The 26,976-nt window shown below is 38.3% G+C and overlaps 1 protein-coding gene across 14 annotated transcripts in view; it reads left to right on the top strand.

The window, feature by feature from the left end:
* Window positions 1-26,323, top strand: part of CELF2 (CUGBP Elav-like family member 2) — a 496,995-nt gene extending 470,672 nt beyond the window's left edge. For 7 of the 14 annotated variants that reach the window (XM_068168663.1, XM_068168606.1, XM_068168641.1 and 4 more), the window contains 4 exons: window positions 5,544-5,675; window positions 11,210-11,407; window positions 14,877-15,020; window positions 20,415-26,323. In XM_068168663.1, the coding sequence (XP_068024764.1) occupies window positions 5,544-5,675; window positions 11,210-11,407; window positions 14,877-15,020; window positions 20,415-20,542 (602 nt within the window). In that variant the 3' untranslated portion in view covers window positions 20,543-26,323. The remainder of the gene's footprint in view (window positions 1-5,543; window positions 5,676-11,209; window positions 11,408-14,876; window positions 15,021-20,414) is intronic. The other 7 variants (XM_068168604.1, XM_068168627.1, XM_068168598.1 and 4 more) reach the window with 4 other exon arrangements.
* Window positions 26,324-26,976: the final 653 nt, after the last annotated feature.

Genomic DNA, 26,976 nt, shown 5'->3' with positions numbered 1-26,976 from the left:
ACTGTGAGTGAATGATTGGTGCTGCTGGTGAAAAACATCTTTGTTCTTCACTGGCTATTGTATATTCAGCCAATATTCATCAGGCTGGAGCTCTGCTCTGTTGAAACTCTTCCCTTGGCTTCAGAATAAGCTAACTCACTTAATACTGCCCCAGAAATGTACCAATTCCCTCACATATAGAGCTTTTTAAGAAGGCAAAGGTAAAATTCCTAGTATTAAGAGAAAAATAATACACCAAATGTCGTGGATACAGGATGTACTATACAGAGGGATAGCAGCAACTCTAGTCATTTGCGCTTTTTTTGTATGCTTTGATTTTCCTCTCTGTTGCACCAAACGCTGGTGCACTTGTAGCACAGAGTGGGCAATTCCTGGTTGGCAGTACAGCTCCATACATCAAGCTAAGTACCTGGAGACAAATGCCTACTGGTTACTAAACAGCACTATGAAACAATTTGATGCGGAGCAGCAATGTTCTGATGTAGATGATGAAGGAACTTGTAAATGTTTTCTATCAATTTATGTGGTGGCAAGGGAACCTGGTAAAAACCGATCTATAAATTCCTTAGGTATCTAATCTGTTTTTGTCATCTGGACAACTAAAAGCCATAAATATAGAATAACACTATTCCAACAGTGAATTATACTTTCTTTGCCATTAGTCTGGATGGTCATGGAGCCCAAGGACTGACATAAGACAGTTGTACAGGTGCCCCCAAAGTAGCATCGTCATCTACTGTTACCACAAGGCAACTGATTTTTCTTTTTTCCCTTTGGTTCAATGATGTTACAATTTGTTACTTGAAAGAAACTAGAAAAGGGCAAAGGGCAAGAGAAGGATAGTCTTTGTCTTTGGATAGATTTTGTGTATTCTGGAAGCATAAGAGGTAAAAACTTTCAGCTGGCCTAAACTTCCACACATCTTGTAACTTTTATTTCATCCCCCTTTAAGATTTTGGGGAGACGAGGAACAGCGTTGCTTCAGCTGTTGGTTTCGCCCAGCATTTTCTGAGAAATTTTCACCTCAATATCTGGGACTTCTTATTGCCCCTTTATGATGGTATTTTAGCTCATCACTCTCTTCATGACAGTGTCTTTCAGACGTGCAGGTTTCAGTCAAAGGGAAGGAGATAACTAATGTGGAGTCTCTCAGGAAACCTCACGCAGCAAGGTGCTGGATCTGTCTTTTACAAGTGCCCTAACAAAAGGAGCTCCCTTCACTTCTCCTCACCCTATGTTCAATAAGATAATGGAAACAACACAATTTGTTCAGTTTCTTTCTCCTCAAAGAAATAATAAGCCAAAGAGAAAAAAAATCATTGTCCCAGTGGATCTGTGAGACAGATTACTGCTAAGCAGAAGAAATAGCTGCAACAACAAAAAGCTGATTTCTGAGGTGCTTCAGTGCTCCAACTAGTATTTTACATTGATTATATGCCAAGTCATTATTTTCACAAACTAGAACTTCAAATGGTAGAATCACTGAGGCACCTTCTCTGTGTTTGTCCGATGGAACAGAGAAACTTGATTTGAATAAAAGAAGAAAAGAGATGTTGGCCCAAGATACTGCCCATCCCTAAAGTATGTGTTTGAGCTGTGAGACTGTATGCGCCACCACAACATGCTCTGTGGGCTGTGCAAGAGGGAAGGTTTTAATCAGGTTTGTCTGCCTTCTTCAGCAAACGTGTTGACAATCCATAGGAGTACAACTCAGTCACAGAAGTTATTTGCCCCCAAGAGCTATAATGCAATATTCAGGCAGCTTCCTAGCCCCCATTTCACTCATTTCTTAAATACATGTTTTGTTAAGAGAAAAGGGTAATAATCCTCTGAAACAGAAATGGATGGAATTCACCCCAGTCAAAACCAATCAGATCTTTCAGCTTTGAGGTTTATATACTTAATTGAAATGATCTATTAAGGAACATCAGCAGAAATATCAAGAAGTGTTGATCGCAGGGAATTCACTGACTTTCATTTACTTTGATTTTTTTTTTTTCTTTTCTCTGCTGGTGCTCATATTGTCTGACAGTAGTGTTTTTTTTCCAGTTGGGTTTTTTTATTACCTTTTTTTTTCAGTCAAAGACATTGTTGCCTTCTTGTAGCATTGTGGAGAGAGATGGAATACTCAAAGCTGTTTCTATCTGCAATATATAGAATTATTCAAGTTAACACTGCAGATGCTAGGGAAGTGTGGGCAAGGAATGCTTCATGAAATCTGGATGTCTCTCCTTATCCATGCCAGGAGAGTCTTTTGTACTTTGAGGAGTCTTGAGTTTGAAGGCTTGTGGATCTTAAGTTTGTAAAGGTGGGTCATTTGTAGGTTAAAACTTTCAGGTTTACCCACAAAGTGACACAAAAAAGTTGTCTCCTACTTCTCTTACTGGATCCTGCCAGCTGTTAAGACTTCACTTTCCTGAGGGTTCACTGAGTAATCTGAAGTGTTTGACAGCTCAAAAGAACATCAGGATAAAAGTGGTCTTAACCATTTCACAGCTAGGCAATGAATAGGAGCAAAAAAGCATGTTGTAGACATGATGTGTCTGCAATATATCATCAGCAAAGCTGACTTTCAGCATTCACTTTTCAGAAGATAATGCAACTTTTTAGAGGAAAAGAAAGGAATGATTAATGCACTAAAGCAGGGCTCAGGAGACAAGCTAAAAACCTAATTGCACCTTTTATGAGGATGATTCATCTGGTATAACTTTACCTACCTGTAAATTCAGTGTTTAATATGCACTAGTTATTCGTGGCCCTTCTGTGAGAGAGGTACACTTTTCTAGTTCATCCAAACTATCTTTAAAGATAGCTCTTGGTGAGGTGCTTTATTACTTTCCTATATCAAGAGACTGAGTCTCTTTCTCTTCCTAAGTATGTAGTTTAGATGGATTCATCTCATCCACCTTTATTGTTTCTGTCTCAGTCCAGAGAGGGAAAGAGACTCAGTTCTTTTGAATATTCCCATGTTAGGAAATTAGAGGCACAAACAAGGCCAAAATATCAAAAGCAAGGCTATTTATTAACAGAATAAAGTGGACAGAACAGAAGAAGGGAGAGAGGGGAAAAATAGAGAGGAAGAAGAGGGAGAGACAACATGAAAGGAATTATATTACCACCCTCCATCCCCCAAGATGGTTTGGATCTGGGGAGGAAGGGTGCTGCTGCCTTCTTGCCCCTCCTCTGGAGGAGGGGAGGGAGAAGATCCCAAAGTCCAAGTCCTTCTCTGAGCAGCCTCTTCAGCTCCATGAGTTGCAGCAGGCGGAACTTAGGACACACAGAGAGGGTTCCTCCTGGTCTGCTTCTTCCAGGCTACATGGTGATGTGTCTGTCCTTTAGTCTCCTGGTATTTTCTTCATTTTTCTTCAGAGTGGCATTGCCCAGGTCTTTTCCTTCTTTTGAGCCAGTACTTGCTCAGGTCTTTTATACAGTTTTTGAGGCATGTGTCCAGGTGGTGAATCCATTGTCCTTTGTACCTGTTATGATCGTAAGGAGGTTATTAATATTCAATAGGTGGAACAATTAACAAAAATATTAATAACTTTATTAATAAAATTCTGGTGGAATATATTAATAAAACCTCTTTACTGGTTCAAAATATTTGGTTGTGGAACAGATATCTCACCAGCAGGAACATGTAACAATTTAAACAATATGAGCAAAAATCCAGAAACAACAAACAACGATTTAAACTGTAAAGAAAAAAGGGAACATCATCAACAAAGCCGGAGCTTGCCCACGAGGTGGGGGGACTCTAGAATTCTCTGGGGCAACTGACCTTTAACAGATGCTTATAAAAATCAGATTCATAATTACTCACTGATGGTAGTACCCCGCGGCACATGTGGGGATTTGGACAAAATCAAAATGGCATCGACCACATGAAAGCTGCAGGAACAGTTTCACTTTCCGTTGGCGTCTGCAGCTTGTCGCTGAGGCACATTCAGGATTTATCTCCAAAGGCTTTGTAGCTGAAAGCTTTGTAGAAAAGAGGTTGCTGCTGACGCTTGCAGGGCTTGTTGGCTTTACAGCTTTGCCTATTTGGAGACATTCTTCAGCTGCAATCTTCGCAGTGGTACTCATTACTTCTTCCAATAAACTAAACTGTACCGGGAACTCTCGGCTCCTCCTGGGGTTCATCTCTCAGCCTGGTGAGATGCATCCGTTCTGCTCCTGGGCTTTACAACGCTATACAGCAAGGGGTCTTTGCAGTCTTGTCCGGGTAAACTGAAACACAGCTCAGATTCCAAGCAAGGCTTGTGATTTCTCCCAGAGCTCGGACAATTGCAAGGCAAAGTGCTGGCTCTTTGGGCTGGTATTTATAGATTTCCTGAGACAATAATGGCCAGTGACAACAAAGAGGTAAAAACCTAACACTGTAACCTATAGAAGGGGTTTTCTCCAAACGTGGCCAAAGGCGCACACACCTGGCCCACTTGGACTCCAGGGCATGTTCAGGCAAGCCTGGGCAATGTGGGCATTTTCCTGAAAAAACAGACCTGCTGGCTCCTGCCCCATTGTCTGATTCAGAGCATTTTGAGGCTTTTTGTCCCTTCAGGACAGCAGCATCCTCCCTTGCCAGGGCAGCTGATGGGTAGAGATGGTCTTGTCTATGCACATTCCAGAGAGTTGTTATCCAGTGGTGTCTGCCCAGTACACATCAGCTATTGTCTGGGCAAGAAGCAAAGGTGATTTTATCTTTATTGAGTCACATTAAGAGAGATAGGATTTAGTCTCTCACAGTTCCCTTGGCATTGTAGCAGCAAGGACTTTTTTGCCACTTGAGCCTCAGCTTTCCTTCTGACAGAGGCTTTGAGGATACAGATAGCATTGTTTATGGGATGCTATACATGACTAGTTATGTACAAAGGCCAGTCTAAAAGCCTGCAATAGAATGGATGGTAGTTACATTTTGTACTTGGTTGATCATTCTTCTTTTTGTAAACTTCAAAGCATTAAATGATGTTCATACAGTGGCCTAGAGCAAAGCCATAATGGTGTAATGTCTCACTTAGAATAATTAAAATTTCTCTTGGAACACTTGGAGGCTAGAACAGAAGGCTCTTGAATTATGAAATTACTATGAGTAGGTCTGTGTCTTTTCAGTAATGGAGTTTAAAATATAGCAAAATCTTAGTAGTCTGGTTAGCTGATAAGCCTGGGATCCTAGGCTTGTTGACAAACTGTAGAGGAAGTGACTGACTAGATGATCTCTAGAGGTCCTTTCCCAACCCCTATCATTCTGTGATCCCATACTTACAGTTTCTGTGTTATGTTTGCAAATGTTCTATGTTGTGTTTGCACAATGCTAAATTTTGCGATCCCGTCTTTGCAGTTCAAGTCTCATCAACGCTTTCCATGAGCAATCACACTATTAATATCCAGGACAAGACTATTCTGTTGGTATAATTTTCTTCTTTTTTTTTTTTCCTAGCCCTGTTGTGCTCAGCATTATCATCAGCTGTTCTGTGATCATCTGAAATAAGCAAAATGTGGCCTTAATTTTGCTTTGCTTTCTTTTTTTTTTTCCTTTTTCATTTCAGTGGCTGCATCAACTGCTAATTCCACAGCTGGTGCGGCCATGAATTCTTTGACTTCTCTGGGTACTCTCCAAGGATTAGCTGGAGCCACTGTTGGACTGAATAATATTAATGCACTAGCAGGTACCGTAAACAGTGAGTATTTATTGCTGTGGTGGACAGCCTTCCCCAATATTTATGCCACAAAATCTATCAATTGTAAAGCAATTATATGATTATTTTTAATCTATGTACAAAATAAGGGGGTTAAGTTGATCTAGTTCCGTTTATGGTATGTATGCAGTTCTGGAGTCTATTAGTTTCACATAGCTTGCTCTGCAAAGTGAAATCCCCTGGATCCCTGCACAAAGACTCCTTTTCTTGGAGGACTTACAGAAGGTAAAAGGAATGTCACCAAGGATTTGGGTTATGTAGATTGTAGAAGAGGCTCTTTTTTTCATTTAGGAAGTCTGACAAGAGGTATATCACCCCAATGTTACAAAAGCTCACTCAGAAATGTAGTGATACGAAAAATGTTTGCCACAGGGACGGGCCTTTAAAAATGTCTGTAGGAATTATGAAATTGACTTCAGAACAACATAACTTAAAATGAAGGCAATTCTTTGGCATTTAATTGGCAAGGATGAGAGAATGATGCAATCAGTCACCTGTAATACCAGAGCATGCACATCTATCCTATGACATCTTAAACAAAGCCTGGCATCTCCAGCTAAGTAGATGCCAGTAGTTGTTAAAACATTCTTCCTTGTCCTTAGTGTGGTTAAGATTTCCCTGAAGAAGAAGAAGGATTTTTTTTTTTTATTACTGTTTCTGCTATGATGACTTCACCTTTGCCTGCAATGGAAGAGAATTGTCCAGTTGCATCTTCCATTTTTTTAGCTGCTATTGCTCCTTGCATTTCCCTCTGCAATGCAAGGAATCTATTTGGTCACTGCCAGCCCATGACCCATCATAACGTACCCCCAGGAATGGATGTCCTCCTCAGTATCTCTTGCTCACTCTGATGCTCTGCATGATGTCCTTTTTGTCACTGTTACTTGGCTGCTCACTCAATCTTTTTGTTCTGTGATCTCTGGTTGTCATTGTTGGGAGTTGGGAAGGAAGGGGGTTAATGGATGTCCATGTAAGAATGTCAAGTGGTTGCATGGGGTCTTGTGTAAAACAGGTCTTGCTTCTGGCAAGGATATGTGTATTTCACACAAACAACTTCATAGTAAATATCATTCAAGAACAACTTAAGAAAAATAAATATTAGGTCCTGAAATGGCAGGGCTTTTTTATGATTTCATTAGTATTAAAGCAAGCTGCTGAAAATGGCATACATGAAAAGCTAACTTACCTCCTCTAATGAGCTCTTGTGTTAAGAGAGCAGAGAGCTACCCTGTCAAAAGTAACAAATCATTAATTGTCCTTTCCTAATAAATAGTCATTGTGCCTTACTTGGGTTGTAAGAAGTCACAGTATCAAGAGCAGAGTATGGCATCTCACTCCTTGCCTCTCACAAGTACTAAGAACCCAGGCACACTGGAACACTCCAGTCCCCTTCAGTGAGGCTATGCAAGAAAAAACCACCTATGAGCTCTTGACTGTGTGAGAACCCTTCTGTCGCACTCGTTTTAACACTTCTTGTTAGGCTACAAGCAAAGAGTTTACATGCTCAGCAAGTATTTTGAGATGATGTGTGTGCAAACTTATCTGCTTGTGTCACTCAAAGTATTAATGATGTATTCATAACCTAGTACCAAATTTCAGCTTGTTTTAAGCCACCAGTACTTCTGTGGTCTTGCACTAACAGTGGCTTCAGTCTCAGATCTTCTTTGTGGATGTTTTTTTGGACACAGAGAGTGTATGTGCCTAGAATATCTGTATGTGTATAGCACTTACAAAATATATGTGGTTGTGTCTGTCTGTGTATATACATATGTGAGAGAGATCTAAAGAGAGGAAACTGCTTCCCCACAACACAACGTAGTGTTGGAACACTGTTTATCAGTTTCAGGTAATTGTGATGCTAATGACAGCAAAGCATTGATCAAATTACTGCCACTTCCCATGTCTATTATAATGGTGAGCCAGTGCTTTTTCTAGTGACTGTCTGATCCAGTCACACACGCTCAGACCTGCCTAGGAGTTTGCCTTTGGGAAGCCTCATGTTCAGTGAGTCTGATGTTTCACACTATGCCACAGTCATAAAGCACTCCAGTAAAATCATTCATTGACCAGAGAGGTTCCTGAAGTAATATTGCAGAGAAGCTGAAATTTAGTGGCATGCTTCCAATGGGATATTTAAAAGAGCGATCACAAGAACAAGTCAACCAGAGATTAACCCAAAAATTAATTAGAAGATGGCACTGGGCTTGCATATTGATTTAGACAGAGGTGTTGGAAGAGGTATTCTTCTGTTGATGCCACATCCTGCTCTGTATATGAGAATCACAAGGAGAATGTATTCAAGACTCAGCTCACTAGGAAACTTTTATCCACTTTCTGGATCCTGGCTGGTTCCATGATAAAGAAGCTGGGCTGTGGAGACCAATAGTGCTCTCATTGTAGAGAGCAGCATTGTAGAAAGATGTCTACAGGCTTTAAAAATTAAAGGAAGTGGAAGGTGGTAAGTTTAACTGTCTTCAAGGGTTTGGAAACCCTTGCACATCCATGTGGGGATTCACCCAGTCTTCCCTCAGTTGTACTTGAAGCATCTAAAACCTTAAATGACAAAACATTAGACTGTCTCCTTTGGGCACATAAATTTAAATAATGTACTTAACAACAAGAATTATGCATAATGAGGAAAAAATAATAGAGAGGAAGAGATTCTTTGCAATTAAGAAAGACCATGGATTCAGTATACTTGCACAGTATTTGTGTGTGAACCCAGGTCAGGCACTTAGCCTTTCTGCCCTCATATTTACATTTGTAAAATGGAGATAAAACTATTTGTGACAGATTTGAAGGTGCTTTGAAAGCACTTTAAGAGACTTTTGAATTTGCCAAGCGTTGTTACTTCTGTATTATGTAGAGTAACTCAAAAAAGTGGAAGGCCATAGATGAAAGACTCCAAAAGGTTACTTCACAGAAGTGAGGAAGGGACCAGTGTTCAATATCAGGCTGAGGTGCATTGGTAGCGATAATAAAGAGATGGCAGAGATGTGTAACTGCAGCTGGACTTTGTAGATTTCATAAAAATGTAAAAAGGGGAGAATAGCAAAAATGTGGAGAGCTTTCTGCAGCTCTGTTCTGCTCACAGGGAAGCATACTTAGATATGTGCACTGCAGTAGCAGTGCCCTTCCCTGAAGCAGTGGGGTGAGCCTGGGCTGTCTGACTGTTTGCTAATCTGAAATCATTTGGTGGGAAGGAGCTATTGATTCTAGGTGAAAGAAGGGGGAGGATGCTGCCCACTGCAATACAAAGCATGTTTATCTAATAGGCTGATGACTCACGAAAGATAACATGTTATCCTAATGCTTCCTCCATTATCAAGTTATTTCAACACTATAATAAAAGGAGAGATACGAGCTTCTTTATCAGGAGCCTTTACTTTACAGTGCTGTGTGTACACCTATGCAAGCAGTGACACAAATCTGAGTACAAAAACATCAGACCAGGTTCAGGTCAGTCTCAGGATGATAATAATAATTTAATTGTGTTCCTAGTTATTATAATTTTGGATCTTAATTTTCAAAATATTCTATCTTAGATATAAGATGGATCACAAGCTATCTTGGTTGGCAGGTTTTTGGTTTATAACCATTGCACTGCAAATAGCTGGCTCTTTAGTGCTCTGCCAGAGGTTTTTGTTCAAAGTGCTGGCAGCCAGTGGCTCCTATCAGGATACTCTGAGGTGGGGCGGAAGGGAAAGAGAAATCTTCAAAGTGCAAGACATTTTATTAAGGAAAGGCTTAAGAATATCACATCTCTGTCAAGTGTTTAGTCACACAAATTATAGTAATATCAAAAGGTATAATTTATTCAGTACAATTCTCTTAATTGGCACAGACTCCGGTGGAGCCAGAAAGGTGCCACTTGAGCAATTGTCCTGATTATCAGAGACTCATAGGAATACACTTTTCAAATCTACATAAGAGCTGGAAGAAAACTAGTAGGTCAGCATCTTTATCCTCCTCTGTCAATGCAGAATAATTCCCTGCAGTATTCTTTCTGTCTCTAAATTACTCACGTGATGGGGCTTATACCATTTTCATTGAAGATTGTTTCCCAGTCTAATAGATTTCATTGTTAACTCACTATAAGTGTCTGTTGCTTAATTTCCTCACTTTTCTCCAATTTAGCTATCACCCCTTATTATTGGTCTGAAATTAAACCTTTTCTTTCTCTTCAGTTTTCCTAGTTTTTGGGTCTGCTTATCACCTTTTCACCTGTCATTTTGCCAACCAAAACACTGCACAGTCAATGTCAAAGGAATGGTCACTGGTAGTTCTGGATGCCATATTTTCCTGGTGACTGATCTACTGTACCTTGAAAGGCCTGATTGAGCCCTTTTAAGTTGTTTGTGAGCACAGGGTAGCTAGTTGTGCAGAAAACATGGTCTTGATGAGCATTTAGTAGTCTGGTTGACATGAGTCAGAGGTATGGGCAATGAGAAGGGTTTTGGACTCTGACACATCTTTGCCAAAGAGACTGTAGCTCTAACACAAAATTCACTTTTTCAGGAATTTCTGGGGAAAAAAAAAAAAAAAAAAGGTAATTTTTAACACTGTTAACTTCAGCCATGATGAAGAATGGGAGCAACAGAGAGAGTCTGTTGCCCAAGAGTGTGTTCCCCATCAAGTAAGAGTAGTAAAACTTCTGCAGACTCAGACTGCATTGTTTGCACAGATGACGGATGCCATTTTCTGCACAGCTAGCAATCCAGTCTGAAATTTCCTCTTTGGCAGTCATCCCAGTTAATTAATCTGTTATTTATCAGGATGTATTATCACTTAAAAAAAAAAAATATAAAAAAAAAAAAAGACTGCTTCCAGTGAAAAGAAGGGTGTTGCTTGAACCAGATGCTTTTATTTCTGTGAAAGGTGCCTAGTCTGGATGAAGCAGTTAGTCACTCTAGATGTGTTGCTGTCCCATCTATTCTGGAGTAACTAGAGGAAGAGGGTTGGAAGCACAGGTCATCACAGCTCATCTTCCTACCACAAACCTAAGGGATGAAGCTCATAATTGTACAAAGGATTGCTTCAGAATTATGTTAATTGGGATTCATTGCTAACTCTGCGTAAGCAAAGCACTTCTGATATGGTGTGACCATGGCCTGTTGCTAAAGAATTAGGTCAGAAAGAGTGGATTTCGTCACAGACTGTTTTTTCTTCAGTGGCCAGTTTGCGAGGATACAGGGCACATAGGTCTCGCTCTCCCAGCTTCAGGTACTATTAGTAGAAGCACAGATGTCAAGAAGGGTGGGCAGCGGGGCTTTCAGAAGCACCAAGCTGTAGTACTTGCCAGTAGCAGGCTGCATGTGAGTCCGTTTGACTGTGCAACCCTTGTGCTAAAGTGATCCTGATGCCAGAATCGTGTTTCTTTGTTTTCAGTCCCATATGGTGAAGTGCCGAGCTGCATGCACTGCTGTCATTGTCAGTGTCATATACACCAAAAACTTTTGGAAAGCACTAATGAACAAGTGCAATTTCTTTTCTCTATTGTTGGGTTTTTTGTAAAGTTGCTCAAATGCTCTCAGGTATGGCTGCCCTGAACGGAGGACTCGGCGCAACAGGCTTGACGAACGGTACAGCTGGCACAATGGATGCGCTCACCCAGGCCTACTCAGGAATCCAGCAGTATGCTGCCGCCGCGCTGCCCACCTTATACAGCCAGAGCCTGCTGCAGCAGCAAAGTGCTGCGGGCAGCCAGAAGGAAGGTAAGCACCATGGCCAGAGGAGCAACCATTGTACAGCCAAATGGAAGTGGTGGTGTGGGTTTATTTCTTCACAGAGGCTTAACAAAGGAAGACAAGTGGCCTAATCTTTAGGAGTTCTTTGGTTTAGTATTGTTATTTTCCCTACTGTCTAATGCAAACCTTGAACAGTGTGTTCAGTTATGGGTTCCTTACTACAAGAAAGACATTGAGGTGCTGGAGCATGTCCAAAGAAAAGCAACAAAACTGGTGAAAGATTTAGAGCACAGGTCTTATGAGTGGTGGCTGAGGGAATGGGGATTGTTTAGGCCAGGAAAACGGCAGCTGAGGGGAGACCTGAAAGCTCCTTACAACTACCTGAAAGGAGGTTGTAGCAAGGTGAGGCTCAGTCTCTTTTCCCAGGCTACAAGTGATAGGATGAGAGGAAACAGCCTCAAATTGTACCAGGGAAGGTTTAGGTTAGATATTGGGAAAAATTTCTTCACTGAAAGAGTTGGAACAGGCTGCCCAGGGAAGTGGTGGAGTCATCATCCCTGGAGATATTTAAAAGGCACATAGATGTGATGCTGCAGAATATGGTGTAGTGGTGGACTTGGTAGTCCTGGGTTAACGGTTAAACTTGAAAAGGTTTCTCCCAACCAAAACAATTCTGTGATTCTGTGTAATTAATTTTGTAACTCTCTGTCCTTCAAGTTATATTTACTGACCATCCTTTCTTATGTAAAATTATTTATCAACTACTGTGTGAAAAGACACTGCTAACAAAAATCATCCCTTAATGGGTGCCATTCTCTTTTCTGGTTTCCATTTTCTGTGATAATGGAGTTAATCTGATTAGGTTTAAGATTTTGAGTTAATGACAAGATCCGTTTTCTCTTTGAGTGGTTCTCTGCTTAATTGTGGGTCTTGTGGGGAAGCAACTAAGTGAATGATTGCCCCCTCTCCCTGCGCCAACAGCAAATAAGCCTCAGGAAGTTACTGCTAAGAATAAATGAATACTAATTACAAGATGTTTAGGAAAATGAGGTTACCCTTTTCCCCTCTTCCGTTCCTCTGCACACTTCCTAGGCATTTTGGGGGTTTGCTTCTGGTTTCATTGCTTTCTTTCATGCTTAGTTCCAGCTAATTCTAGAAGGACAAAAAAATATATTGCATGCTTTCTAAGATTATATCTATGTTGTCACTCCTGTTCTTGCCAATGCTAAGCTTTGGAAATAAACCCTCAAAAGAAAAATTGTTATCCTCTTTTAAAATAGTATCTTGTATTGTTATGGGAAGAGTTTCCTAGGAAGATAAATTTGGCATTCCCCCAGATGGCTGTTGTATACCACTGGTGTTAATATGCGTATTTTCTCTGAATTCCTTACTTCCTTTACTGCTAACAGCTTGAATTATTTAAAATTAAAGGTCTTACATTTTTCCCTCTTTTTCCTCTTTTTGGTCAGTGACAACAGATTATTTGACACCAGAAAGAAATTGTTTACTTGAAAGATACATGTTGGAAGACAGTTTGATTATTTTCTAAGTATTTTATTTTTTTTCTGATTATGAACATTCATATGAAGTGTAGGCTTACAGGTTATTGTTACGAGTTGGCACAGTCTCTTTTAAAACACAGTCTTTTCTGTTATATATCTTGTCTCTGTTAGTAATGGGTTAGGTCAAAATGAGTTAATTCCATCACAACTGTCTTTTGTCTCTTAACAAACTGTCTTTTTTCTTTTGTGATGGAATGGCGAAGGTTCTGGAGTGGTTGAGGATAAAGGAGTAGCAGAGAAAATTGTTATATAAATGCTAAATGCTGAAGCACAGTGAACTACTTCATGCATGTGCTGTAAATGATTGGCTAATAAGTTTTTTATTACTGATTTGGTTTGGGTTGTGGGGTTTTTAATATATTATTTTGTGGATAGAATAGTTCTCTTGTAATAAGACATGAATTCCATGCAGCCACTTTTTTTCCTCATATTTTTTTTCATCCCCCCCAAAATGTTTTCCTTTTTCAAAACTCCGCCCCCCCGTTGGAAATAACCTTCAGGATCATCAAGTCCAACCATTAACCTAGCACTGCCAGGTCACCACTAAGCCATGTCCTTCAGCACCACATCTACCCATCTTTTTAACATTTCCAGGGATGGTGACTCATCCACTTCCCTGGGCAGCCCATTACAGTGCTTTACAACCCTTTCTGTGAAGAAATTTTTACTAATATACAATCTAAACCTCACCTGCCACAACTTGAGGCCATTTCCTCTTGTCCTGTTGCTCGTTACTGGGAAGAACAGACTAACCCCTACCTCAGTACAACCTCCTTTCAGGTTGTTGTAGAGTGCAACAAGTGTCCCTTGAGTTCTTCCATGCTCTCACTACTCCCTTACAGTTGTTTGTAGCAGATGTCAAGCACATTGCATCTGACCATCAGCAAAGAGCCTGATGCATGCTTTCCTCTTCCTCTCCAGAAGGCCAAGAGCATCACATCTGATGCATACTTAGGTTCCATGAAGCAAGCAAATGCTTAAGTAGATCACCATAGATTTTTTCTTACCAGAAATGTTTGTTCTCTTTGCGTATCACTTATGCTTATGGTGTCTGCATTGGAAGGACACATTTCTGGCTCTGTTCTCCCAGGCATCCATTGCTCATTTTCAGTATGTTGTTGTAAAAGAAGAATTGATCTAGAGGTAAAAATAACCATTAACTTACTAATGATGACTGTTTAAACCAACACCATACATGTATTTGGCTGCAGGAAAAATATTCAAAGCACCTTTGAGTTTGCACCATTCTTTACAAACTTGACTTTATCTAAAGATACTTCAATTTCAAATCAACTACTTTATTTTAAACTTTTTTAAACAGAAAACAGAGCTTTTTATGGCAAATTTATATTAAAAAACAAACAGCTGTTATTTGGAAATGAGTACATATTTAGTTTTTAGTATCTTTCTGTCTTTGACATCACTGATTGCCAAGTCACAAAGTTTGCTTTGTCATATTATTTTTGTTCCCACCAGTTTCTTGCCCTTTGAGTTTACCACTGTGCTATTTGAATCTGAGCTCAGGTCCTGGCATTTCCATAAGTTTCCACAGCTAGAAGTAAACCATCAAACCCATGCAGATGTTCGAGTCAGCACAGGACTCTTTGTGTGGTTCTTAGGGTATTGTGAGAGAGTAATGCATTCATATTTCTTTTCCTAACCCTAATAATACTGAAAGACACATAAATTGAAGAAAGAGGCTGCAGCTCAACTTCTTCTGTAGCACTCACCAAATAAACACTTTTCAAGATTGGATGCTCTGAAGAGCTGCATTTCAGCTCTATTCCTTTGATGATCTGCTTGCTTTTGTTTCTTCAAAGTTGGAAAGCTAAATGCTTTCTGAACATCACCTTCAGTAAGTATGGAAAAATAGATTAAATATAGCACATCTAGTAGGTGTTTTCATACTTGTCTGTTTGTTTGTTTTCCTAAAGGTCCAGAAGGGGCAAACCTCTTTATTTACCACCTCCCCCAAGAGTTTGGAGACCAGGACATTCTACAGATGTTCATGCCTTTTGGAAATGTTATCTCTGCTAAAGTCTTCATTGACAAACAGACCAATCTGAGCAAGTGCTTTGGTATGTCAAATTTAATAAATTGAATAGTAAAAACCACATGCACTGTACTGAAAAGGGGCCAAGAAAGAAAATTAACCGCAATGTGAGAAATGTCAGACTGGAATCTCATTCCAAAAATAACGGACTGCTAATTCTCAAATGAACGGAAAGATGCACAGACAAACTAGTTCTAACTAAAAATTGGATATGGGAAAAAAACAAAAACAAAACAAAACAATGATCATCTGCCAGTCTGACATCTCACATGAATGTGTCAAGTACACAAAACTAATTATACCCTATGTGGGAGAATGTCATTTAGTATACTATTAAACTGCCTTATTATGGATACCTAATTATTCTCTATTGTATAGCTGAGCCACTTAAAAAGGCTCTATGTTTAACCCATTACTTCTACATTACAGGAATTTCTGTCTTCTGAATTAAGTACAAGATTTTGCAATTAGCAGTTGAATGGTGTGTACGTGTAGTGCAGAATGCTTTACAGACAGCTACATATGCAGCTCGAGCTGTTGCAGGTGGGCTCCAGTGTATTATGGAAGGTAGCATCTCCCCTTACCTTACCTTAGGGCAGGGAGCCTCACAAGATCAGTGTCAAGTTTCCCAGAGAGCACTTTGAGCTTCCAGAAAATTATATCGTAACAGGAAGACGATATGTTGGTATAAAGCAAGTTCTAGGGCTGATAAGTGGGCTACTGTCTTTTGAATGTCATAGATGCATCAGTTCAGTGCTTTAATGAATGTGGAGAATGTGGAGATCAGTTAGAGAATTGCTCAGTCTTCTGCAAGACATGAGGAAAGGCTAGGAGATGGAAAGAATCTCTTACAGATAAGTTTTATAAAGTTTTACCTAAAATACTTGAGCTTCCATAAAAGTGACAATTCTTTCTCAAAGTAAAGGAACACAATTGTATGTATGATAAAAGAGTAATTTGTCCAGACAACCCCCTGGTTTCCAAACCACCTCTGTGCTGATAAGTGTTACTCTTTGCCCAGCACCATCTGAGAAGTCCCCATTTACCATATCATTGCATATCATTAATTTTTTTAAATCTAGGTTTTGTTAAAATGTGTCTAAGGATTTGTCTCTGCTAGGGCCATTCAGGGTTTCCACAGCTATTGGGCTTTAACCCGTCGTGAAAGGATTTGTATTTATCTAAGCAAACCCTGCCTCAACATGAAAACAAAAAAACATTAAATTACTGAGAAATAACCAACTGCACTGGAATTCAAGCCTTGCCACAAAGTGGCTGTTTTTTCACCTGAAGATGTATTTGGAAAGTTCATTCAGTTCAGAGAAAAGGTGTGACATTCTTTCTGCATTTTTCCGGTCTTTCAGTTCAGTTTTGAAGTATTGACCTCTTCAAGCTTTGCAAAAAAATTGTTCATATCTAGACCAGTATAGGCCAGCAAGTTTCTGCAGTGGGTTAAAACAGCCCCTGAGGCTGTTGAAAATTTGAAAAGTGTAATTTAAATGGACTCCCCATTGATTTGGAGCCAACTCGGTCAGTATGTTGAGGTGACAAAATTATTGTTGAGGTCTCCAGGAATCTTGATGGAATGTTGAATCAAGCTATGTTAATCGAAATGCAGCAATTGCGATGACTGCTGAAAGAGTGTAGATTAGTTTAGGCAGGTGGCTCAATTCATCAGCTTGCTTCCCACCCTTGGTTTCTGAGGGTTTCCTTTTACTCTTTGATGATCTACTTACAAATTTGCCTGGATTTATGGGACACAATTACCTAATTTAGCAATGTACCAACGTTACATTATTTGAGGGAAAATTGATGGGTCAACACCTAGTGGATGAAGAACTCTTTCTTTTCAGCATTATTGAGCATTCACTAATATTTCAATTTCCCATTCTTTGCCCTCAGATATTCTGTCACCAAAAAATCAGAAAGTACTGCAGTGGTGGAGAAGTTGAGATTTTTCTGATTCAGTAGATGACTAATTGATTATGTTTCTAATCACAGGCAAGGCCAGAATAAATCCTGATAATTTAACATATTAGTGTACACTGTATGTACCTTCACAGATTTATTAGCAAGAATAATCTATTTTTGTTTTAAAAAGCTTTATTTTTCCTCTGTCTTCACACCCAAAATCCAGGACAATAGTGCATCTGAAGAACCCATTTCTCCCCTGTATATTTAATGTTCATTACTCTTGGTACAGTTTGGGCTTGGTCTTTTTTTCCAAATAATAATAATGGCAATAATGTTTTGCACATGCCTGGTGCTTTCTACTGTAGTTTCTAATCTCCTGCCCAAAGGAGGAGCAAATCAAATTACAGATGAGCACAGGTCAAATACCAGAAAGGTGAAAAAGGTTATCCAATACTGCCTACTGTCAGAACTGGGAAGGAAAGCAGGGTAGTGATACACAGTGATGCACTTTTATGTAACCCTGCTTTTCTAAATGAAAAATTACTATTCTTTTCAGAAAATGTACTTCGACATTATTTGCTTTCTTGTCCACCTCAAATGAATGCTTAAAAGATTAAACGGTGATGAGGATGACAAGACAGGCTGTTTACAGATGAAAGTGCTCTTCCATGACTTCTCATGAGCTCAAATTGATTCAGCAGACAACGGGTTTCACACTTCAGGCTTATCTCTTACCTTTCATAAACCTTAGAATAACAGAAATGAGAGATGTAAAGTAATGCAGGGGAGGTGGAACCCAATGACATCAATGCATTAAATGCAGACCACCTCCTAGCAAAAGCGCTACTCAAATGATTAAATATATTTATCCTGACTGTAGAGATAGCTAGAGGTTTAAAACAAGATAAGAAACATCAGCCCATGCTCATGTAACCTACAGTTTTACATTCAGACCAAAAAAGCGAAACAAACAAGGAAACAACAACAACAAAAAAAAGGATGCAATCAGAAAAAGCTAAATAAAGGGGCAGAATGCCAGATTTCTCTCCCAGATTTATAAGTGAAAGTTCCCAAAAGGGGAAAAGACGAAAGTGTAACAGGCTAACGTAGATTTAGCATTCTGTTTAAAGGTACAGGTTGTGAATCAGAGTAACAACTGAATGATAAAGGCTGAGGCCACTGATGCAGCACAGAGACTGTATGTTTGAATTTTTGGCTGAGTCAAGGAAGGAGATAAAGACACATATAATGAGGTGACCTGTCTCATTCCCCTGTAAGGTAAAGAGAGCCTGAGATAATTGTTATTCTGTCATCAGTGGGTGTGACCGTTTTAGGCTATGCCTTTAAGAAAGGGACAGTTATTGGAACACTCTGGCTGAATGTTTCGGTGTGAAAAGGAAGACAAAGATATTTGAAACGAATTTCATTGGTAGATTGGTAGAATGTAACTTTAAATTTTAGTTTTAGCTCAGTTTGAATCTCCACAGTGGGAGGTGTGTAAATTAGTGACTTGAATGGTGGATGGAAAAGCCACTTCTGCATAGATGCAATCTAAATGACTACTTCAGCTCAGTTGCTTAAGTTTCAGGTGGCTAAAAGTAGCTAAGAAGAAAACAAAATAAGGTGTTAAGAAGTTCATAGCAGAAGACTGTTCTGAATGCACATAAGAGAATAAAGTGAAGGTCAGGAAAGCGTTAGAGGAAAATGCTGAATTGTCAAGGCAGGTAAGAGAGTAGTGGCATCTCGGTATGGAGTCCTGCCTGCAAGGTGCTACAACTGCCTTCCAACTCATGGTACAGCTCTTTTCTGTCCCTGGGGATCCCTAGAGATCAAGGCTGAGATCTGTGAGCTGATGGGAGTACTGTGCTAATACAATGATTGCAGTCATGCAAACAGATGAGATTTCCTAGAAGAAAATATGGGAAAGGAAGAATGAATGCAGTAATGAAGCAACTCAGGATATGGCAGTAATATTAAGAGCAAGTGATCTAGTGAAGAAAGCAAGGAAGTAACAAAAAGTTACTAAAAATCAAGGAACATGCAGAGGAACTTTTATTATCCCTTAAGGAGGTAATAAATAATCAACCACCAAACAACATGAATAGAGCATATTAACTCTGGCCAGGAGAAGGTCTGCAGAGATTTAAGTGGTTTTGAATGGAAGGAACAGAAGTGAGCCTTCATTTTCAGGGAAGAGTCTTTATTTAGTTTGTTGAAGTTGATTTAAGGTGAAACCAGAGATGCTCTGTGAAGGAAAGCAGCTGGACAAGGACCAGATGACTTGATAAGAGGTGTGGGGTTTTTTAAAATAGAAAAATTGACATTCTGACACTGGAGATGGAAGAGGGTAGCAGTGCAAGGGAAGCAAGACCTGTAATAGAACAGGTTAAAATGATGGCAAAAAGAGGTTATGAACTGGAAAAGTATGCAGACATGATGCACAAGTGAAGAATGCTGGTATCAGAGAGGTGCTTAGAAGCCTTTGTGTTAGGTCTGAAAACAAAGTGTGTGGGATCCATGCTTTAGCAGAATGAAGGGATACGTGTTATGGCAAATTCAAGTGGAAAGAAGAGGGGGCATTTCAAAGCAGATGCATAATAGCAGGCTGAGTACAGTAGTAATTAGGCAGAGCAGCAGTTAGGCGAGCTTTACAATTACAAGTGGGAGGCCCAGATATGAAAATGAATTTTGAGCTCCCAGAATCAGGGAGATTTGAGTCCATTATGAGCAGAGCATTTTTAGTCTCCCAAGGAAAAGAAAGCTAAGCCAGGCCAGTCATTCTGAATTACCGGAGCAAGCGTTACCCCCCTAGTTAGTGCTCACAACCGAGGATCAGATCTGGAGTTCTTGTCAAGCCCTGCCATTGTCTTTACAATGCTGCTTAATTTGATGCTTGCATACCCCTTTGGGGACCAAGAGTCTGAATTGATTAACATTTTATGTACCTTGAGATCTTGAACTGGAAGGAGCTGTAAAAATACCAGATATTAATATTGCAACTGTCCTAGGCTAAGCCCAAGGCTAAGCCCAAGGAGATGACTGTTTGTAGCACACAGGACCCAGGGCACATGAGCTCAGAGTCACATGTGCAAACACATACAGGCATATAAGTTCGGGGGTTGTTTCTGTAACAAAGCTTTTTGTTTCAGCATCACATCTGTAGACTGGCCTAATAATACTTTCTAATAGACTGAAAGGTATGCAGATATTACACTGAAGAGTGTCACTGTAATAAATATCTTCAATTTCTAAGGTAGGTAAATAAACAGATTGGAAGCTGCATTGCACCAAAACTAGCCAACTGCATCCTAACTAGTAAAGAAATATTGTGGAGGTAAAAGGGAACGCAGAGAAAATGGGAAATGAAATGTGATCAAAAAAACTAATAGAAAAGTGAGGTTCATGTGACAAATAAATAGCAATAATAAAATCCTAACAAAACACCTTGCAACATTTGTTCTAACCTGTAGTTCACTTTCTCTCCCACCTCCATTCTATCTCGTAGGTTTTGTTAGCTATGACAATCCAGTCTCTGCACAAGCTGCTATCCAGGCTATGAACGGCTTTCAGATTGGCATGAAACGCTTGAAGGTTCAGCTGAAACGCTCCAAAAATGACAGCAAACCTTACTGATCTTAACCCCAGATGCTTACTGCTCTTATTTTAGCTTTCTTAGGGTAAGTCCCATGAGCAAACCTGTCCTCTGCAGGGGGGTTAAGAAAGAACATAGAGCCAACCTTCACCAAGAGACAGTTTTTACAGTTACCACTTCCATTTCCCCACTTGTTCTTATTACGCTTGGCTCCCATTTCCTTGCCAAGTAATTACTGAGTTGTGTTACTGTATTTTATTTTGCAGCATAATTTATCTCCTTTTTAAAACAAAAATAAATGTCTTGAAATTCAAAGCAACACTCACACACATACAAACACAAAAAAAAAAAAACACAAATGTGCAATTTAACTCTGTGAACCCTGGTGCCATTAGCACACAATAAAAGTTGTTTTCTATGGATGGATTGTATTTTGCCAGGGTGGCACCAGCAGTTTATAGGTTAAACAAAATGGCCTCATGCCAGTTGAAGCACTTATTTTGCAACAAAAATTGAAACAAGTCTTTCCACTATGTCAACTTGGTTTTTTGAGAAGATTTGATTACTGGTTTTTCTTCCGTTCAAGTCAACGTATCGTTATACCTGAGTCTGATTTTACACTGGTCGTCTTTATATTTCACTTTCCTTTTTTAAAATTCTTGGGCTTTTTTTTTTTTGTTTGTTTTTTGTTTTTTGGAAAGGATTAATGTAAAAAAGATTTAGAGATCTGTTTCTAAAGCTACAGGGTTTAAAATAAAAAAAAAAAAATAAAATGAGTGTCAATACTTGATGTTTCTTGAGAGATAAATTTAATAATAATAAAAAAAAGAAAGCCACAGGCCTGTAAATTTTATTTGTAAAAAGCATTTCTATTTTTATACAAAATTTTTACTGCCTCAGAAATAATGGAAGTTATTTATTGCCTATTGTTAACTTATTGGATACCTAAAGAGCAGCTCTCTATGCTAGCTAGATCCTTTGAAGTAGTCTCTAGAGTAATTGTGCCAAGAATGGGCGCTTTTTCACTGTTGAACCCTACACCCTTTACAGTTCACGCTTTTATCCTCTTGTTTGTATTTGTCTGGTTATTTTGTTCGTAGTTTCCATTATCTGGTTTAAAGTTCAATTGTCTGACCCTTTTTTCCGCGCCCCCCCCCCCCCCCCCCCCCCCCGCCCATACCTTTCTGTTACATTTGTAGAAACTGGTTCTTTCCTCTCTTTTCTCCCCAAAGAGAAATCCATTCTCCCTGACTCCTTTCAGATGGATTCTTTTGGGGTTCCATTGTGCTCTTGTTGACAAGTATTGTGAGTTAATGCAAATTATGTGAACGGCTCATAGACTCGACTGATAAAAAGATTTGCATTAGTTTTCTCCTGCACCCATAAAAGTGATTTTGTTTGTGCTGCATAGATTCTGTGTAACTTTTTTCCTCTTCCTTGTTTTTTCCCTAGACATCTCCATGCCCGTTAGCCCATCGTTTGCCTAGCATGTCCCTGTGGCGTCTCAAAAAAAAAAAAAACCCAAAAAAAAGTTTCATCGTCCCGTCATTGTTTCTGATGTCTTTCTGACCTCACATCATATTTGGTTCTCCTACTGACCTTTGATCTAGTTTGACCTTTGAAATTTGCATGTGACCTCATCTAGCTATGAATTCTGGGAAGTCAATGTGAAAAAACATTGCTGCATTCATGCAAGACTGAAATTTATTATTAGATAAATTAAATGATAGGATATAAAAATCAACCTGTGGCAAAATATTTTTTTTTTTTCTTTCTTTCCTCTGTTTGTTTTTCTTTTTTCTTTTTTTTTTTGTTTTTTTGGTTTGATTTGGGTTTTTGGTTCTGTTTTGTTTTCATTTCGTAAAAAATAAAATGAAAAAAAAAATAAAAAAAAATAAAATAAAATAACAGACTTGAAAGTATTATACAGGGATTGGCATTCTGCCTGGTCACTGGTGACAATAGCAATATGTGTCCAGAGGCACAGAATGTTGGTTTCTAACAGACTACTTCCAAAACAGTTTGAGAAAAAAAAAAAAAAAAACTGTCTGATTTTAAGTCTCTAGAGGTCTGTAATAGTTTTTACATTTTTCAGGCAGTGTAAAGTTTTTGATAAGGCCATTTTAGGTGGCTCACTTTCTCATTAAAGTATATATATAGAACCACTTTTTGTAGATTAGTATAAGAAAATATTTACCCTGTTTTAGGGCAAATGCTACCTACTTGTGTCACCTTTTGCTGAACTGACTCACAGTTAGACAATCCATGGTTTAATGCACATGAAATTACCTATATTTTATACTGTTTCAATGTACAGAAGAAAGGTTACTGTAAAATGTGTTACGTTGGTGCTTCTGTGAATTAAGTTGTGGTTTCATCATGAGTCTTATGGTCTTAAGTGTTCTATGTTTATAAAGGACAAGTTTAAAATTGGTTTACTTGAACAACGACAACAACAACAAAAAAAAGCAACAAAATTTAAAGGAAAAAAAAAAGAAAAAAACACAAAAAAAAAGTTGTTTGCTTAAAAAAAAAAAATAATAATAATAAAAATTCATGTGAAAACTGATAAAATATTCCAGAATAAGTTTGTGTTGGCTTGTGACGCATTGATGTCATTTTTTTATTGTGAACAATTTAGATGTGTTTGTGTTCAGCAAAATGTGATCGGTTTTTCTTTTAAAGAAAAAAAAAAATCAGTGAAACTATAGTGCCAAATTCCAAAGGTACTTCCTTCCTAGAGCTTCAGTGTGTTTCTTGTGTGAAGTAATTTGATAACATGGGTATTTTATTATGTGTTTTGTATAAATCCCTAATATTTAAAGAAAAAAAAAAGAAAAAAAAAAAAAGAGGTTAAAAAGTTTGTTAACTTGCTATCCTGTGGTCTTGTTGCCTGAAATTGTTATTGTTTGTTATTTCTCTTTGATGTTTTTTGTAAGACATTGTATAAGTGCCCATGTTTCACTTTTTTAACCACTCTGCACACATCAATGCTGTGAAAGCAAACCTCACTATGTATTTTCTTCATATTGTATGGAAACCTCTAAGGTGAGAAAGTTTTGAACTTTTAACCCTTTCCACCCAGAGCTGTCTTGAGTGTTAATACCTTTTATACATTCACCATTTTGCTGTTTATTTTTATATATATATCTATATCTATAAATATATATATACTTAGTTTTTTGTGGTTTATTTAATACATGGTTGAAATCAGAACAATGCACAGGGCAGATCTGAAGGACAAAAATATTTTACTGCTGTCTAAATTTCTTCTGTATCTATAACTAAAATTATTTAAAACCTAATTAACTTGTGGTTTTCCTTTTTAGATTCTGGGGATTTTGTCTTTTCTTAAAGAGCTTTTAATATGCTGCTGGGATATGCTATTCAGTATTAATAAAAGAAAAGAAAATGAAAACAATCCTTTAATTATCTATTGTGTGAGCTGCTCCCAGACAGGAGTGGTAAATCCACCATTTGAAAACCTTGAGGAGGAAAAAGAAAAAGAAAAAAAAAAAAAGAAAAAGAAAAAATATTTTTGTAATTTAAATAAATGAACTTTTGCTTAAATCAGATGCACTAGATCTTCCTGGGTGAAAATTCAGCATGCACTGCAGTTGAACTACTTTTTATGGATAAAGTTTACATACACTGTAATGTTTGGTGTTATCTGCCATTATTTGTAACGGCAATATATTGGCTTACTCCTGCAGACACTCATAGAGAGAGGAATAGCTTTGCTCATACAAGTAGTCCATGGGAGTATATGTGTAACTGATGTGAGTGTTTGCTGGAGGAAGCTTTGTGTAAGAAACCAGAAAAGAGATGCTGGTAGCCCTCTTCACTGCCTTGTAAGTCTGATTAGATTGCATTTCTACTGCACAAGTAGTGACCAACAACCAAATTTGATTCATTGCTACCGGTATAGAGAATCCATTGCCAATCCAATGTGTGTGAGCAGCAGTACCTGCTACTGATGCTAAAGTGCCATACCTTCTTCCACTCCCTGTTTCTATCCAATTACATTTGAAGCCACCTAAAATTAAAAGCAAAGCCCTATGTGATCATCAGGTGGTGTACTCATCCCCAACTTAAATGCTTCTTTATGTAGAGCCCTGGGATGGAAAGGACTAGCCTCTAGTGATGCAAAAAAGTTTCCTTCTTATAGCACATGCACTTATAAATAAATGATCTATACTTTTCTCACACGTTTTTACTACTACTGGGGCCTTCCTACACCTTTGAGGGCTATTTTGTACTACTTGCAGCAATTTTGCATATTCAAAGTATCATCTCACATACGTTATATTATATATATGTACATATATATATAATATGAGATCATCATTTGGATTGTTTAGACTGTTTCACTAATTTTCCTCATTGTACCCACCGTATAAATTTCTAAAGCTTTTTTAGATGCCCTAGTGTGTCCTGTGGGTTTGTCAGTGCAGTTAAGAGCGGTGATGCCTTTGCTCCTCAGGCAGTGCAACTCGGTGTCGAGCTGCCCCGAGTTACACTACATGGGACATTGGCTTAGCAGTGGAAGAGGAGGAATGCTTCTGTACTTCCAGGCAACTGAAATGGGTCATTGCTGAGAAAAGTGTCTGTCTTGAAATGAAATTTAAAAAAATAAATAAACCCAAACCCAAAACCCAAACATTCACCTCCTTGGAGATAAATTATCTACCAGTTCTCTTTCAAAATATTGAAAGGAAAAAGCTGCAAGGGTGCAAGGGCCTAATAAGAGAGGAAGAAAAACAAGGGAAATTGCTTTACAAAATTCTAATCAAAAGACTAGACTAGTTGTTTTTTCAAACAAATTAGCTAATTGCTATGAAATGGCAGTCCTCAAAGGAGTAACAAGTTCATCTTTCTTTCACCATAGGGGTTACAGTTCCTTGGCTTGTGCTACTCTGGAATCATTTTACTGTTTCTGTTTTTATTATCTTAAGTGCTAATTAACAAAAGGAAAAAATATGCTGTAGTTTCATTACCTTTTTGGATAATGTCATACAAAAGAAAAGGAAAAAAAAAAAAAAGTATTTGTGTTTTTTTTGTGCTGTGAGAATTGTTGTTTGTAGATTAATAATAATATCATTTTGTTTAGAATTACAAACTAGTTTTTAAGTATTGTCTGAGAAAAGCCAAAGTTAATGCAATCTAGTGGAAACTGTAAGACCATTTGAGTATTGTTTCTGTTTTATTGATGCATTTGGATTTTGTTGTTTGATGGAATTTGAGCCAAAAAAAAAAAAAAAGAACAAAAAAAAAAGACAAAAAAAAAAAAAAAGCAGGCTTTCCTATTTCTACAACTTGATTGTACTTATGCATTTTGTACCAGTGGAATTTTTTATACTGGAGATTAAAAAACAAATGGAAATTTTTGTGGCTTACTCTCGTGGGCCCCCTCGATCATGACTGATTTTCAAGTTTGATTTCTGGACAGTAGAAAGAGAGTTGGTTTTGTTTAGAGAATTCAAAACTTTGGCTTGATTTCTTTTTTCCCTTTGCTTATATCTAGTGTTTAGAATTTTGTCTTAACAAAAGCGGTAAGTTTCACTTTTTATTCTGTATCGTGCAGTTACACAATAAGGTAATTAGAATTAGGAGTACTCGGTCACTTTGCGTGGATAAATGTATTAGTTAAAACGTTAGGGGTTTGCTTTTTTGCTGTTTAGATCAGAGTTTTTTCTGATTCTTCTGTCCTCATTGTGAACATAACCGTGTAGTTGAAACAGTCAGACTTATTTTTGTAACGTATGTTATTGTGTGATGCAGTTTTTTGCTTCTGTCTCCAATATTAAACCATTTTCCTAATACTTGTCTCTCTACTTTGTGTGTTGTATTGTTGGTGGTCATTCTGTGTTGGTAATACATCTACACACCTCACTGTTTCACGTGCCTGTTTTCTTTTTTTTTTTCCTTTTTTTCCTCTTTGTTGGTTGTGTACAAAAGATACAGTCGATTCCACCTAAGTGAATATCTGATTGGGGGGGCAAAAGAGGATTTGTACATTTTAGACATGTTATGTTTTCTTTGTTTTTGTTTTTCCTCCCTCTCTTCCGCCCCCTAGTCATGCCTTATCACTTTGATAATCTATCTGAGCAGGAAGCATTTTAAATGAGTTTCCTGCAAAGTCATATTGAAGGTAGCTTTTGTTAGCTTTCTGACTGCAAAAGCTTCTGCACACAAACACACAGAAGCCATCTGAAGAGATTATGGGTTTTTTTCGCTGTGACATTTCAGGCAGCCTGGAAAATGTGGATTATGGCGATCAATTCTTCCTAGTTGTTAAAAAAAAAAAAGTACTCCGCCACTACTTCACAGAAGCATATGAAACATTCAAGAAAAGGAGGATATAGCCTTGGGATTTCTTCCAAACTGCACAGTAATCTGATGGCATATGGTGTTAGTCAAACTCTCCTTAGAAACTAATCACATCTTAACTAGGGCTGTGAGAGCCTGCAAAGGC

This window comes from Melanerpes formicivorus, unplaced genomic scaffold (genome assembly GCF_026170545.1).
Source record: "Melanerpes formicivorus ecotype bairdi unplaced genomic scaffold, bMelFor1.0.p_v2 SCAF_3, whole genome shotgun sequence".
Classification (NCBI taxonomy): domain Eukaryota; kingdom Metazoa; phylum Chordata; class Aves; order Piciformes; family Picidae; genus Melanerpes; species Melanerpes formicivorus.
Note: the sequence above shows the minus strand (reverse complement) of the source record. Positions and strands in the feature narration are given on the sequence as shown.